The sequence below is a fragment of the Phoenix dactylifera genome, chromosome 9 (assembly GCF_009389715.1).
Source record: "Phoenix dactylifera cultivar Barhee BC4 chromosome 9, palm_55x_up_171113_PBpolish2nd_filt_p, whole genome shotgun sequence".
NCBI lineage: Eukaryota > Viridiplantae > Streptophyta > Magnoliopsida > Arecales > Arecaceae > Phoenix > Phoenix dactylifera.
Window position 1 is genome coordinate 9,338,871 of NC_052400.1, and position 17,810 is coordinate 9,356,680.

At 36.4% G+C, this 17,810-nt stretch overlaps 1 protein-coding gene across 4 annotated transcripts in view; it reads right to left on the minus strand.

Annotated features, from left to right (window-relative positions):
* Positions 1-1,207: 1,207 nt before the first annotated feature.
* LOC103717918 overlaps positions 1,208-17,810 on the minus strand; it is a 36,365-nt gene continuing 19,762 nt past the window's right edge. For 3 of the 4 annotated variants that reach the window (XM_039129946.1, XM_039129948.1, XM_039129949.1), the window contains 5 exons: positions 14,156-14,184; positions 4,670-4,763; positions 2,984-3,073; positions 2,620-2,803; positions 1,208-1,892 (listed from right to left, as the gene is read on the minus strand). In XM_039129946.1, coding sequence (XP_038985874.1) covers positions 1,483-1,892; positions 2,620-2,803; positions 2,984-3,073; positions 4,670-4,763; positions 14,156-14,184 — 807 coding nt within the window. In that variant the 3' untranslated portion in view covers positions 1,208-1,482. The remainder of the gene's footprint in view (positions 1,893-2,619; positions 2,804-2,983; positions 3,074-4,669; positions 4,764-14,155; positions 14,185-17,810) is intronic. The other variant, XM_039129947.1, reaches the window with a different exon arrangement.

Consider the following 17,810-nt stretch of genomic DNA (forward strand, 5'->3'; position numbering starts at 1 on the left):
TAGGTTTTGTGAAAAGAGCTTTTACCAGCAGTGAACAGCATCTAAGTTACTTCCTAGAGATTCATGATATTTGATGGATTCAAAGACTCAACTGCTGGTTGAACATTGAAAAGATCATTGGAGGGCAATACAGTTTAGTCCAGATTATAGAAAAGATCATTGAAATGTTCGCTTGCATAATTAAGGCTGCCTTTAGAAAGTTGGCCTAATCATTTGTCTAGTAATATACTCTATAATCATAAGTGTGCATATGATAGGACTTTGACAACTAGCATGTTCCCCAAGGAAAAGCAGTATCCAATTCTTAAGTTACTAGAGTAAGCTATATCACACTCTAGACTTTCTGGCTCTTTAGAAATCAGAATGGAAACTCAACTGAGGCATTCTCCCATCTGTTATTCTATTTTTTTTGTTGTGTCTGCATAATGCTAGTTTCTTTTTGTCTATCATTTTCTTTGTTTCTCGAGTGATTGTATATTCCCATGCTTGATGCCTTAAAATTTATCATTTTTGTGCATCATTCTGGAAACTATCTTGCATTAAGAGTTGAATGATTTTTTCCACAATTCCATGTCAAGAGTTTAAGGAAGTGCTTTAATATTTAATATTTCTTGAGCTGCTGCCATCCACTTTGAATATAACCATGTCTCTACATTGGATGTTCCGTTGCTAGTTATCTTGCAAGATATCTAAAGGCATATACATGGCCCTTGCCGGTCAATCCCCAATTCTATGCATTTAGATGGATTACTCTGCTATTGACACAAAGCTACTCGGCATGCTGAGGAGGGGTATTGATGTGTGGATGTGATCTAAAAGGAATGACTTGTCAAAACCAAGATTCATAACCTTTAAGTGCTTCAGCACATGACAGATAGACAGGTGGCTTTACTCTCTCTCTCTCTCTCTTTCATGCATAGGGTCCTAGCATCTAAAAGGAATCAGCCAGACTAGAGGATGCACATATTAAGAGGATTTTGTGCCATTCCCTTTTCCTGAGTTTTAACTTAGGGTAATTCTACTCTTGGAGCATTTTTTTCCCAAATATCATGCTATGAATATGTCTGTTTAAGAGCATCCATTTACTCATCTTTCATCGTCGCCTCCTCACGTTTCAATGTCGCAGAGTAGCGCATGCATGCCTAAATGAAAGGCTCTGTACCTGCAGCAATTGTTTCTATCCAAACCATGATCCTTGGCAACCAGGTGGATGCTAAGCTGAAAAGAGTGCAGTACCTTCCAATGAAAATTGAGGCACTTATATATGCTGTTTGCAATACTTTAGCCAAAAAAATGATGCAAAAAAATGGAACATTGTTTCTCAAGCGTAACTGGATACCATTGCCAGGTGTGTTGCTCTGATATCACCTACTCCCGCATAGCATTCCCCCATCATCGAACAATCAGTGAGTACGATAAGAAAGTTCATTGTGTTGCTATTACCATCCCCAAACCAATTTGGCCCAACTAAACCATGACTAATCAAAAAATAGATTTAGTCATGCTTCCAGACATCAGCAGATCCAAAAAAGAATCTTCAGTTCCTGTAGCATTGGGTGAGGGCATCTCCAACTTCATCTTCTTGTTTGGCCAAGTGCTCGTCTCAGAGGATTTCGACTCTCGCACAGGAATAAATGCCACTTTCTTCCTCGATCCAGTCTCAGAGAATGAATCTACACTCACAGGTAGGATTCCTTCAGCAGCGGAACTTGGAACCTCCTGGCTTTCCAACTGCTTTCCATCTTTATAGTCCACAATATTTTTATCATCACTTATATTTGATTGGTCTTCAGATGAATCTACAGCAGATTCTACGCGATGGGAGCATGAGTCCTTGGCAGGTATTTCCACTTCAATGTTATCTGAACTGACTTCATTTGCAGTGCATAGGACTGCAATTCGGCAGAAAACATGATAAACAACACAGGCATTAGCAGTAATATCGAATATTAGAATCAAATTAAAAGTGAGTTGCATTATTTAATGATTAAAGACTGGAAATAGATGACCAGCATCCGAAGGAAATCATCTAACAGAAATTCCACTAATGAAAGCATACTATTCATTCAGCCAGCATGCAAGTTCAACTGATCTATCAAAAGAAGTTAGGAACCACCCGAGACATTATTTAGTGATCTATAACCCTCATAGTAATAAACATCAATTGAATCAATGGTTAAATAAAAGGCGCTGGTCGTGCATTAGGCACTATCAATGTTTTCATCACTAAATGCTGCCCAAGAAATTGATATTTAAAGGCTTCTCGTGCTACAAGAACTACTCCCACCATGGATGGAAGGCCAGCTATAAAACAAAACGGAAATAACTTGGAATTTTTGGAACCCTTCCAGTCCTACTTTGGGCAAAATCTTAAAGCTCTTTCATTGGAGATAAAAAGCTTGATAACGTACAGCTAATATCAGTTCTTTATTGATCCAATGATCATAATTGATGCATATATGTCAAAGTCCACATCAATCAGCATGCAGATGTGAATTAAATGATGCTCACTTCAAGTGATCAGAGTGACGAGCAAAAACAAAACTTGTTGGTTGAACTTGAAGTAAAATAATATTTTGTGATCAAAGGATGCCTGAAAGGATAACACGAAATACCAACCTTCACTGAATAGCTCTATAGTTTCATATTGACGAGATGTCTCCAATGAAAGAGCACTGAAATCCTCATCTTGATTGTTTTCGTTGCTTCTCTCTGTCCTCTCGGACAAGACAAACTTATCTTCTTCCCAGACACATTCTAAAATAAGAACATCCCCACCTGAGGGATGGTAGTCCCTGAAAGCCTGTAAAAGTCAAAAGACAACAAAATCACTTAATAAACAAGCAGAAATCATATCGACACTGAAATAGTGATATGGTATGCGTTAATCATAATCCACATTCCAGAAAATAAAATTAGAAATTATGAAGATGTTTGAGCTAATAATTTATAAAATATTATGAAAGAAATCAACAAAACAGACCTCTACCCCATCCTGAGTGAGTTTGACAGAATGCTTCTTCCGTGAGAGAGAGGAGACCTTGCTGAATACCAAAACTACATCAACTAAGATCTGTTAAAAAGAGTAAATCAAGGGGGTCTTAGGGAGGCAGACAATACCGTGCAGCAACGGCTGAAAAAGCAAATCAATGTTCAGGATATATATTTCAGTTTCATAGCACTGGCATGGATTTGATGGCAAATACAAGCTATAAGCATCATAAACTGGTCATCCATGAAAGTTCTAAAATATATATCAAAATGTTGGATTGCATGAACATATCTCTGACTTACATGGCAAGTAAATATACGCAAATGCTGTTTTTGCGGTGAAAACAATTTTCTGTTTGGTTGTTGACAACAGATTTTTATCAGGCGGTAGCAAGTTTGTCAGCTAAATATATTTATCGAAATACTAATATCTAATGCTATAGTTTCTAGGGTGGATTCAGATGACCATATTATTTCCAAATTTGAATTTCATATATGCCTGATAGTCATTAGCAAAGGACAAATACAATAGAAGATGGAAGCAAAATATCAACAGAACAAAGTGACAATGTACCTTTCCACAACAAAACTGGGAATTTAATTATTTCAGACAGAATTTATACCAATTCTGAAGGTAAGTGGAACACTGTTGGCCTTCTAATAGCAAGTGTCAATGACAGCCAATTTACCATATCAAATATGGCTAGCGAGAACGCAAAGATCTTGTGACACAGCAACAAATTTATCTTTTCTCTGAAGATCTAGTTTAATCTGTTGAATTTTCAGCTTGACTAGGATTTAAATTAATTGTAAGAGTTCTCGACGCTATTTTGTTAGACCACGTTATATGGTTAATTAGGGCATTAGATGTTTTAGGACAGCCTGTGGAATCTAATGTTAGTCTGGATTAAGTTTTATTTGCCATGTAAGAAATTAGGGGTTTTATTTGCCATGTAAGAAATAAGGGGTTTCAGTGAGCTAAACAGGGAATATAAAGGAAAACCTCAATTTACTTAAGTGTGAGAAGAGGAATGGGCACCTACTTAGGGCTGGCCAAGAGAGAGAAATCTAATAGGTCATTCCCTCTTATTCCATTCCCTTCCCTATTTGTCTCTATCCTCTTTCTATTAAAAATAGATCAGGAAAGAGTTATATTGCTAGAAATCTACATCTAGAAAGTTCAATTGGTGTTTCAGGGTTTTAAAAAGTGTCTTGCTGCCATAATTAAAGTTATTATTCACAAAAAAATTTCAGATATCTCCTGATATTTTCTTTTCTATATGGAACACCGTTATCAATTTTGGGCTGTAGAAATGCGCTGGTTATGGATTCAGTTTGGACTGAAGAAATCCTGGAAAAAGAAACTGATTCTACAGCAATTCTGCATAAAAACACGAAAATGAAAATAGAACTTTATATGCTTAAAAATGTGACTCCCAAATGTTCTGGACCTGAAAGAACTTCTGTAATAGTCTTATAATTTTTTTTTCAACTAAAATGGTAGTAGAATCTGCAAAGAAAAAACAGTAAGATCCTATACATTATAATTTGCATCACTAGCACCCCTCTATGTTGCCAATAATCATCTCTATTATCATAGAATTCACCTGGACCATCCATATCAAGATAATTATTCCATTTGGAAAAAACAAAACTAAAATTTAGTCTGAATACTTACTTGTTGAACCAAAACTCGAAGCCGTGCAAGCAAAGCCAACGTCATGATACAAAATCCTGTGAAAAATGACTTTGCAAGTAACAAAGATATCTGGCTACGGACAAGGTAAAGGATAATCTGGATAATCTGTGATGCAACTTATCATTGCAATATTAAAGGGCTGTTTTGCAAGTCAGTTATATAAAGCTCCATGTCTGTATATTCATTTACAGCAGCAGCGCACTATGAATCAAAGATCACATTTCAAATTTGTCTTTCTTAGATTTGGATCTTCTAGAATTTCAAGTGAGACAATCCATGATCCCCAAACTTGTCATTTTATTTTCCTATGGTAAAAGTCAAACTTCTGAATTCTCATGGCACTTCTGTAGTCCCAAGACCACTTCTCCACTTGACAACCTCCATTGCTCCAGCAAACAAATGACCAAGAACCAAGAGTGGTGTCCTCATTCTTTTTTGGTAGTATAGATATGTGGAGACTAAGTTTTAATATGGAAACAGGTTTTTCAAGTTGTCAAGGAATATCACAGTTATGGCAAAACTAACTACAATGAAAATAAAGGACCACCAAACCGTCCCGAATTGGACTAATCGATTACCGGGACACTTTGGCCAGTCGATCCGATTCCAGAATTGAACCAGTTTTTTATATAAAAAAAACTCTCCAGATCCTCTCCCCCATGGCTAGGGTTAGGGTTCTATCACCACTACCAACAAGGTACACCTCTCTCTCCACTCCTCTCTCCCTCTCTATCGATTCTCCTCTCCCAATCTTCCTCGACCCTCTCCTCTATCTCAATGCTCCGCAACAATGATGCCAGCTAGAGTTTAGGTTTTGCGACGATGACAACTCCACAGCTAGTGTTAGGGTCCCATCACCACTGCCAGTGAGGTATGCCTCTCCCTCCCCTCACTCTCCCCCCTCTCCCTCCCCTCACTCTCCCACCTCTCCCTTCACGGGTTCTGATACGCCTGGGCTCAGTATGATACATACTAGTACCACATAGAACCAATCAACAATGGTTATGACCCTCAATATTGGTTCGGCAAACCTTTCAAAATTATTCTTGAAATATTTATGTTCTCACAAATTTAAGCTAAGGAAAGCTCACACAACATCCAATCATTCACTTCTTCTGTAAGAAACATCAATATCGATAACATCTTATTAACCTTTTCATCCGTGTTCCTACCATGATATAAAATATTATTATTATTAATCAACTCATCAATCTTCCTTTGTAAACAGCAATTAATTATGTCACAGTTGCTCCTAAGTTGCACGGCGAGCAACGAAAGCATTAAGACTCATTTCCAAGCCTCATGCTTCCCACCTTTGTGCAAATAAAGCTCCACCGAGATCCACCCTGATTTGTCAGCAAAAAATAATGAGAACGAGACATATGTCAATTAATCAATTCCTGATGTCTCCCTATAATTTTTTTGGTACCAAAAGATTAACACAAAGTATATTTTCTGTTAACTCCAAAGCACCAATCTATCTTTAATCTTCCTCTGGAAAAAAAGAAAAAGAAAAAGAAAAAAATGTTCTTGTTTTTTGCAACATACTGAGGAGATTTATTAGTCCAGAACATAGTTTACATCTTGGTCAATTATCTGTTTTTATTAGTACAAGGTACTTACAGAAAGGGCACATCTATCTTAACTGACATTAGCTCAAGATATTAGCCCTTATAACATCAATAAATCAGTTGTTATTTTATAATCTTCTTTACTATGTAACAGGTTTCTAATTATTAAAAATTAAAATCAATACCCACAACAGTTGCTAGTTTCATTTTTAAAATCTTGCTGATTTATGATATCTTGGTGCTTATATGTTGGCCAATATGTCAAGACATGTGGGTTTTATAAAAAATTTAACCAGGCTTCCAGCTCAGCCAGGATAAAACAATATCTCGTAACACCTAAATATCAGTTTCCAAATGAAAAAGATAAGTTATCAGCCTTTAAAAGTTTCATTTCTTAAATACTCCCAGAAAATTAATAAACATTACATATCTCATCTTTTCGCCAGTCTTTAACAGTCACTATCTCAAACACCCTTTTATGTTAAATCATCCTCAAGAAAAATATTTATTAGTTAGCATCACCACCATACTCACGGTCAACAAGTATGAGGTAGTTGGATTTATGACTTCATCTCCAATATGTTTATTGAATTATGATCATATCTTTGCTTGGATTTCCCTGTTATAACATCAATAAATCAGTTGTTATTTTATAATCTTCTTTACTATGTAACAGGTTTCTAATTATTAAAAATCAAAATCAATACCCACAACAGTTGCTAGTTTCATTTTTAAAAATCTTGCTGATTTATGATATCTTGGTGCTTATATATTGGCCAATATGTCAGGACATGTGGGTTTTATAAAAAATTTGACCAGGCTTCCAGCTCAGCCAGGATAAAACAATATCTCGTAACATCTAAATATCAGTTTCCAAATGAAAAAGATAAGTTATCAGCCTTTAAAAGTTTCATTTCTTAAATACTCCCAGAAAATTAATAAACATTACATCACTCATCTTTTCGCCAGTCTTTAACAGTCACTATCTCAAACACCCTTTTATGTTAAATCATCCTCAAGAAAAATATTTATTAGTTAGCATCGCCATCATACTCATGGTCAACAAGTATGAGGTAGTTGGATTTATGACTTCATCTCCAATATATTTATTGAATTATGATCATATCTTTGCTTGGATTTCCCTGTTATGAGCAATATCCTGCCAGATATCAATCCATTTTTTTCATCTAAGCTTGAGGCCAGTATCAAAAAGAAATTATCCTTCAATGCAAGTCTTTTCTCCGCCTTTATGACTAAAGAAAATTACCAAAATGAAGATAAAAAGATGAGGAAAGGGGGGGGGGGGGGGGGGGGGGGCTACAGGGGTAGAAAAAACTTACAACTAAATCAAGAACACAAAGAAAAAATGGTTATTGAGGAATAACTATAATATAGATGATAAATATAAATGAGGTCTAAGCAGCAAAATGGTCAAGATTACACAGCATCAAAAATTTCCTGATTGTTCATCCAATAAAAAGAAAATTGAAAGGGCAACTTAAACTATTAAATTAGAAAAAAGATATCAGGTATTCTGAAAACATACTAAATACAAAAAAATATTTAAAAAAAAGCTAAATATATAGTAATATCATGATAAAAAATACAAAATGATGCGTAGAGTCATGATTCACTCTGACCAAGAGGAAGGCCTCTCTCAGATAAAGTAATAAACATGCACAAAAGTTTCAAAGTATTTAAAATAAAAAAAACTAAGAATTTAGATAGATGAACTGTGAAAAGTAACCAATGTATGGGAATCCTCGCATTGCTGTTATGACTTGATCAACTAAAATAAATAAATAAACAAATAAAGAAGGTCCACACAAATTGTACCATAACCATGTTTTATTCATGCAAGCCAACCTGCTTCGGCTAAGCAATGTTAAGCATGCATACAAGATGTTTCATCAAGGCAATGGGCAACATGGCAAAGTCATTATTAAAAAGGAAATATTAAATGAACACTAACATAAAAATGACAAATGATTAAAATAAAAGGAAAGTGCTTTTTAAAATTATCATATATTCAAAACTACAAGAGTAATAGGCTATGAAAAAAGGGAAAAGAGTCAAAAGAAACATGACTAAAACATAAATTGGACCATGGTCGGTGGAACCATCCCAAATCGCTCGATTTAGGGTATACCGAGCCATACCGACGGCGAACCGGAACAGTTCCGGCAACCGCAACGAGAAACCAGCAATCGAAACGAAAAACCAGCAACGGAGGAGGAGAAGAAGGAAAGAGAGAAAAAGAGAGAGAGCGGAGAAGAGAAGGAGAGGGAGAGGAAGAGAGGGAGGGTGACGGCCGGCAGGCAGAGGGCCGGAGAATCGCGCAGAGGCGGGGCTCCGCCTCCGGTTCTCCTGCTTCGATCGAAACAGAGGTCCTAAAGGGGGTCCCTTTTTATTTTTGAACTTTTAAAGTGAAGTCGGCAAGGTCTGGAGGCGGAGCCCCTCCACCCCTCCGCGCAGCACCCCAACCCTCCATCGGATGTCTACCACCCTCCCTCCCTTCCTTGCTGACTTCACTTAAAAAGTTCGAAAATAAAAAAGGCCCCCCTCCGAGACCCCTGTTTCGAACGAAATAGAAAAACCGAAGGCAAAGCCGCTGCTCCACCCCTCCGCACAACATCCTGGCCCTCCACCGGATGTCCGCCACCCTCCTCTCTCCCTCCCTTCCTCCCTCTCCCACTCCCTCCTTCCCCCCTCTCTTTTTTTTTCCCGTTCTCCCTCTCCTCCGCCCTCTCTATCGTGCCGGGATGCACTCCACTGGCCTCCACCGATCTTCTCCTTCTCTCTCTTCCTCTCTCCCCCCCTTCTCTCTCTTTTTTCTTCTCTCATGTTCTCCCTCTGCTCCACTCTATCTACTATGTCAATATAGGCCCAACACGGAAGGACATGGAGGCGTACCGAATCATGCCGCCGGACAACCGGTCTAGGCCTCGGTTCCAACACAGGTATCCTTGAATTGGACTATGTAAGGTTGTAATCAAGTTTATAAAAAAAGGGGCATAAGAAAAGTGCTCCATAAAACAAAATATGGCCATTATGGAACTCAACTTTATATTTGTTTACTTTCAATCTTCCATTGCTTTTACTAAATTCCTTACCTTCACTCCTGAAGGCCATTAGGCACTAAACTAGTGCCAGTGAATTTTAAAAGGTTTAGCGTTTAGTGCATGTTGCCATAGAAAAGGACATTTTGATAAAAATTTCCTACTAACCCATTCATATGACTATGATGGAGTAGGCATAGATCCTCCATGCAAAGTAATATATCATCCCTTCCTCAAGTCAAATACCCTGAAAATCGACATTCTTTAAGTAGACTATCAACACTAATACTACATTAAGATAAGGACAAAATCTAGGCTTAAGTCAATCTGCAATCATCCTAATTCTACTAGAAACTTCATATCTTCTTGACTAGTGAATACATCCTTAATCTTCCTCCACTATTTCATTTAAAAATATCGATTACTGATATTACATTCTCTAACATTTTCAAATAAACCTACCAAATAATATGCAAGAAATCCAATATTCCTTTCATATCCATGTTCCAGCATTTATTTCTTGTTGATCATCAGATTTCTACCTTGTCTATCTTCTCCTGGTAAGCAAGATACACCATGCTTTGACTCTTGCAACAATAAGCCACCATCATTTGCTTTTCTATGCCCTGTACGATTCATGGAGGTATCCCATTTTCTAATTCCCATGTTCTCATGTTAATTCTTGATCTTATATTCTTTAGTTCATTCACTTTTTTTTTGTTTTTCAAGTAATTCTTCCATCTGAGTGTGACAAGACCATGAGAAAAAAAATCCAAGCAGACTTGAAAAGAAAACAGAAGCATTTGATAAGTTTTCAAATATAGAAATATTACAGTTATTCTCGATAGATTATACTACAAGTTCTCTTGCTGACTTTTTTAGTTCAATTACTAACATTAAGATTCAGAAGGCAAAAGGAGTGAAGTCAAAACTTAAAACTGTTGAACCAAAATTATCTTCTGAATATCATGTTTGAAAAGGTTAATGGTACAAGCATCTAAAATTTAAAGCAGATGAAAGTGGAAGGGCATGTTGATGCACCATCCAAGGTAAATACTCTCAGAGCCAAGGATTAGACAAGATCTATGACCTGTACAAGTTTTCTGTTTTTGTGATACATAGTTTTAAATGTTTTTAAGTGACGGTTGTCTCGGCTGTCCCATCCCATTCTTGTGAGAAAATGGGACCGGGATTGGGGCATGACTCCAAAGGCTATCCATGTGGGGAGAAGAAAAAAGAAAAAAGAAAGAAAAGAAGGAAAGAATAAGAAAAGGTTTCGGAAGAAAGGAAAGAAGAAGAAAAAAGGAAAGAAAGAATGAAAGAAGAAAAGGGAGAGGACAAGGAAGAAAGGAAGAAAAGAATATGAAGAGAAAGGACGAAGAAAAAAAAGGAAGGAAGAAGAAAAAGAATGAAAGGAAAAAAAGAAGAAAAGCAAACAAAGAAAAAAAGAACAGAAAGAAGAAAAGGAGAGAGATGAAAGGTACCTATCAGGATGCTTGACCAAGATTGCACCCGGGGTAGTCAAGGCAGCAGTGCATCCCATTCCATGAAGAAACCAGGACAAGCCTATCCCATAGGGTTTAAAACTTTGGGTTTAAATCTATCAACAAAATCCTCTCATATTCATGTACATAGAGAAGTGAATAAGTGATTTTCCTAATCACCTCTTAAGCAAGGATCCAAATTCACCCACAAAATTTTTAGAAGTACATAATAACAAGTCATTGTTCCACAGTTGGTTTATATATTAGTACTTCATGCTACTAAAACATCATGAATGGATAAAGGGTAACATAACCCCAGGAGCATTTTTTTGAATATTAGTATTTTATTGGAATATATATTGAATTTTAAGTCATTTGTACTTCTTGATAATGTTAGCTTAAAAATGGAGATGTCTTATTAATGAAAACCTATATATCCCTTTTTTGAGATTAGGAGAACCTGCCTATCCAATAAAGTAATAGACTAAATTTGAATTGAGTCTCCCAGAAGTGATATCCAGAATGATTAATGTTCTCACAAAAATGGGATTCCTGTTGCAAAAGTAACATATTACAGCTACAAAGATGTAAATGGCTAATTTCACAGACAGCTTAAAATGTTAAAGGGGGGAAAAAGAAAAATGGTCCAAACGGTCCAAGATAAGTCCTTATTATGGCATCATTAGAGTCAATACCAGAAACTTTGAAGCCTAAAATTATGTACTCTAACTTTATAAATTCTCATGTTATCTGTATATTGAAAACATGAGCATCCAACTGCTAATTCATATAGTATCTAGTGCACCACAGATGAATGCAGCTCCAGCATAGCTAGGGGGACTGAAGTGTCGCTCTGTAAATTAGCAACATAGCATTGTGAGAAGCTGATAGCATAACAGCTAGACATTGTTGCAGTAAGTGATTAGTTAGTAAGGAAACCTCTGAGCTATTCATAAAAGTTACAAAAACTCCACTATTACAAAATGTCTATGAAACCTGAAAAGAATTGAGAAAACAATCATAGATCAAATTAGCAACAAGTCTTCCTGTGTTAGCTAATGTGAATTTGAGGGTAGAATGCTGACTATTTAGAGATAAGCTAAACCAGATCAGAAAATATTGGCACAAAGCATGGTCTGCCGAACCGGTCCATACCGGCCGGTTCAGCCCGGTACAGACCGGTCCGGCCTGGAACCGGTATCCGGACAGCTTGGATACCGGTTCCATCTATTTTCGGGCTGGTACCGACCGGTATGCATACATACCAGCTGCATACCGGTCTCGTACCGGCCCGTACCGGTTCGTACCGGCCCGTACCGGTTCGCACCGGTACCTTTTTTTTTTAACCACAGAGCGCACGTCGTGGATTTTAAACCATAGCACGCGCGCTATGGTGTGAGAGCGCGTGGCCCGGTACCGGTTCGCACCGGTACCATTTTTTTTTTAACCACAGAACGCACGTTGTGGATTTTAAACCAAAGCACACGCGCTGTGGTGTGAGAGCGTGTGGCCTGAATCCGCGCGGGCGCCGGGCCACACGCCCGCGCATGGTTCCTCCCACGCGTTTCCGCGCGCGGGGAATCGCCTCGCGCGGGGCAGCGCGCCCGCACGGGCACGGGCTAGCTCATCCACAGAGTGGCATTTTTTTAATGCGACTCTATGGCCAGCTCTGGCACGTCCGCGCGAGCACGGACGTGAACCAAAAAAAAAAATTTTTTCCACACGCGTCCGGTTCCGGTACGAACCGGTCTCGAACCAATCCGGTAGATAACCGGTACGCCTACCGGTACCGATTTAGCGTACCTTGCTACAAAGTATCAATTGAAAATTTGTGGTCTAATAGGCTATAAAGCCTCCCATACATTTTTTATATTGGATAAGTAACGCAATGAATGCAAAAGATAAGCTTCAGATAGATTAGCTTATGATTTTAAGAGAGAGGTGCTGTGTGTGCATGCATGTGTGTACAAAAGCATATGCGACGTGAGAATGAGTAGACAAATAAAATAAGATAACAAATAAAGATAATATAGGTTACACAAAGCAGCGTAAGAGGAACTTGGAGAAGCTGGTGTTGCAAGGTGCTAAAGATAACTTGAATTGAAAGAAAAATTAAGTAGACTTACGTACAGCATATACATAGCTGTGAACCGATCATTCAGATTATATAATTAGAAAAAGGATGAAATATCTGATGATCATACAAGAACAAGGATAGCTATTGGAAATTCTGACATGAAATTCCACTTAATAACAGTGCCATAAACAATCCACTTATACGCAATGCAACATCATGGCAAGTATGATGTATACAAAAAAAAAAAAAATGGGGCACAAGAATGGATTGATGATCAAGTATACTGATAATATGTCCAGCATCTACCTGGATCCGTTGTTTTAATCCAGAGCTAGGTTAAACTGATGATTGACCCAGCATATAATAGGTCACAGGTTCTTGGTCATCATAGTATTATTGTTCAGAAGAATGCAAAGAGATATGAAGACATTAACAAAAAGTGGATAATATGAATAATGAAGTATTTAATGATCATACAAGAACAAGTATGGATATTGGAAATTTTGAGGTGAAGTTCTACAAGATAACAGTGCAACAAACCGTCCAAGCAAAACAAAGCATTGGAATGTCACTTTATTGTAAGTATGGAATACACAAAAAAAGAAGCAAAAGAATTGATTGATGATCAAAGATACTGATAATATATCCAGAAACTACCTGGATCTACTATTTAAAACTAGAGCTAGATTAAATTGATGATTGATCCAGAGTACAATAGGTCACAACTTCTTGGTCATCATAGTATTATTGTTCAGAAGAAAGCAGAGAGATATGAAGACATTAATAAAATATGAAAATTAAAAATATTTTTATAGGGTATTGATCACTGCAATATAGTACTCTTGAGATAATATTTTGTAAGAAAAGAATGACATTACACAAGTTGCCTGCATGAAAACGTATGCAGCAATTTGATAATGCTGAATGGTAATGGATGGCCCTCTACAATGATTTGGTAATAAGTGCACTAGACAAATCTATGCAATTTGAAACAACAACAAAGTAATGGATAACCCTCCACAATGATTTGGTCATTTGCAATGAAAATAAAAAGGATAGCCCAAATATATGTGGAAGGATAAACTAGGTAGTATACTTGAAAACAGGAATCATTGTCATAAAACAATTTAGAGAAGCTGCAACTCCTGTTGTGTTTATCGCTCTAAACATTGGTTTGATCACCTGAAACTTCATGAGTTTTTAGGTGTTAACAGAAACAAATTCTAATAATAAGACCAGATATTAATACATTAACTCCTCGTTACAAAGGATACATTGCCGCCTTCAATATGGGTTCAGCCATCTGCAGAAGCGAAAGATAACATTAGCTACTCCACAAATGACAAAAAATGAAGTCAGAAAGACTTTCCAGACAACAAACAAAGATTGTTCAATAACAATTCAACTTCATCAAAAACATCCAGATGATTTTGTCAATAATATCTCAGCTAAGTAATTACGACACTCCTCCCAACAAGAAGAAAAGTACAAAAAACAAGTTTTATGGGATGAGAATAAATTGAGAGTAAATTATTTTCTTCGAATGGCAGAAAAAAACTGAAGATATTCACATAGATTGATAAACAGCAAAAAGTAGAAAAAATGATTGTATTAAAATGATCTAGAGGCACATGTAACAGAAGACTGTTAAACAAAATAAATCTACAGTATCAACTAGATCAATACATTCTTAATTTAGCATAATAATATCAGTAGTTCAAACAATTAAATTAACATAGGAACAAAAACAAATGTAAATGGACCTGTTCATATAAAGATCTCTAACAATAAAGTAAGTGAGCCTGAAACAATCTGCGACTAAAACTATGACACGTGGTCACAGGAAACATCTACTTAGGATGCTGCATCCACTTGAAAAGCTCTCAGATATTAAGGGCTCTACATCAGATGATGAAGAGATAAATATCATCTCTTCTAGCTCATCTTCTGAATCAAATTCCGATTCAGAGGATTGTCATTGCAATAAATCAAGTGAGCCTGAAACAATCTGCGACTAAAAATATGACACGTGGTCACAGGAAACATCTACTTAGGATGCTGCATCCACTTGAAAAGCTCTCAGATAATAGCTCTACATCAGATGATGAAGAGATAAATATCATCTCTTCTAGCTCATCTTCTGAATCAAATTCCGATTCAGAGGATTGTCATTGCAATAAATCAAGTTGCAACGAAGGCTACTGGAAATCAATAGTAAATATGAAAACAATAAATGTATTGACAACTAGTCAAGAAGAAAATCTTAAAATATTAGATCACATTAATGATATCAATACAAAAAGAAAGTTATTAGAGTTCTTAATTAAGAAGAACCCCAATAACATAGAACAAGTTCAGTCGGAGAAAAAAAATCCTTTACTCCTCCATCTCTGGTTCTTGCTTACTCCCTCTCTTGCTTCCTTTCTCCTTCCGCTCCATCTAGTATCAGAGCCAAGTTAGCTTTGTTCAGTTCATTTAGCGCTAAGCCCAACAGAAGGCTACTGATAGTACCCTAAGCCAGTTTGTACGCAACTATACCGGTGTGGGTTCTTAGGCCAAGGGATGTAGATCCACTGGATATCCCCCCTTGTTGAGCCAACCACACTAGTATAGGAAACTGGGCATAGCCAGAATGGCTAGCTAAGCACCTGATGGTGCTATGCATGAAGGTATGATGTTCCAACCCTAATCATTTTATTATATGTTTTTTATTTATGATTCATAGACTAAGAACATTGAACATGGGCTTAAGGATCCATCTCAGATTCTTATTATGCTAGTTAAGACTGGAGTCATTGAGATGACTGTATCTGGGATCCATCTCATGTTCATTTGAGCTGTAGTCATCAGGAAGGCTGCGTTAGCCCGTTTGATGCCGGGATGGCGAGTTTAGGGCGTTTTTGGCCGCATCCCTGAGGGACTCATGATGAAAGCTCAAAAAGAACAAGATTGAGGGGAAGCTAGAAAGAGTCGCATCTGTGATGGACTTAGTGATTAAGGTTTTAATTAGTATAAGAAGAAATCAGATTGATAGATCAAGATTGTACCCGTGATGGGATTAGTGTTCTGAGTCTTGGAGTCATAAGTAAATGGTCATAAAATGAACTAATTAGGATCCAATACATTATAAAATCATGCATAGACACTATCAGTTAGCCAATTATGGAAAATATTTCCATAAGCCCAAGTTCCAACAACAATAATAACAATGATAAAAATAATTTAATTCAAAATAATAAATATCCTATGAGTTTCCATCCAGGTGGAATATTAAGAAAATTTCTAAATAAAGAATTTCAATCAGAAAAAAATAAAGAATTTAGAAATTGGTATTTTAATAAGTTTAATGCAATTGAGTTAGAATATTATAAGACTCAGTATTATATGGAATTAGAAGCCAAACAAAACATAGAATATTTTGTTCCATGGTTCACTAGATTCCATAAAGAAGAACAATTAGCAAAATTAACGCTAAAATCTTCTTATTCAGAAGAAGTAGATAATAATTCTACACTTGATAAAGAAGAAATAAATATTATTCCTTCTATTTCCTCTTTTGAATCAAATTTAGATTCAAGTAAATCTCAATATGATAATGCAAATTGCAACAAAGAATATCAAGAATCAGCAATAAACAGAGAAGAATTAAATACTTTGACAAATAGTCAAGAAGAGACAACAGAAAATCAAGAAAACCAATTAAGTAAAATTGGAGAAAAAACTGTGTCAATAAATGAATCAAAGCAAAAAATTAATCAATTAAAAACAGAAATAATTTTGTTAAAATCAGAAAACAAGCAAAACAATTCTAAACTATCGAATAAAATAATCAATCAAGAAGAAGAAGACTTACCAGATTATATAAATATATTAAACCAGGCAAGATATCAAAAATGGAATATAAGGATCAACACTGTAACAAATGATACTTTAGTATTAGAAAATATAACTGCACTAATAGACTGGTGCAAACTTAAATTGTGTCCAAGAAGGATTAATTCCCACAAATTACTTTGACAAATTTGGTAGCATATGCCCATTACAAATGCAAACATTCTAGCATTTTTTCCAAATTTTACATATTTTTTAATTATTTTATAATCACCCAGACCCTACATCAAATCCAAAAATCAATTCAAACAAACACCATTTGATTGGATTAATTTTGAATTAAATGGATGTTTTGGTGTAGGCTTTGGATTAGCCACAAAATCCCCAAAACCTCATATTTGAGCTTAGATTCAACCTCTAGAGCATTAAACAAGCAATATATCACATTCCACGAAATCTCGATGGAGTTTCTCCAAAATTTAGCAATTATTTCAGGATTTTATTCCAGATATTTTGGAAAAGATATAAAACAAGAGAGGAAAGAAGCATCTTACCTCGAGTTTTTTAGTTAGAAAGCTCAAAATCTTTGATTCAAGGTGAAAAACACCAAGATCAGGAGACTCATTCTTTCCTCTCTCTCTCTCAACCCCCATTGCTTTAGAAACCCAACAAAAGGCTAAAACGACAATGCGCAATGTAGAATGGATCAAAAGCATAACTGCTCGGTCGACCCTTTAGTCACTCAGCTTGAGGGCGATTTGAGTGGCAAACCAGCCAAACTGCTCAATCTCAGAGCTATTCAACCTGGGCCATCCAATTAGCAAGGGGTGCAGTTTGATCATAACCTTATTTCCTTGTAAGGAAACAAAGTTGTGGTACCTTGTGTGATAAACTATTTGCAACCATGCATTGCAATTATTTAAGTTCAAATCTAGACACATTTAGGATGATCTATGATAATGTTTGATTCATAGATATTAGTGTATAGTACAATAGCTCAGACTAGCTAAAAACGTCTAACTTTAAAATTTCGACATAAATATTAGCGTATCTTAAAGTGGCACTTGTAGATCTTTTGACAAACTTGCATATTTTCTT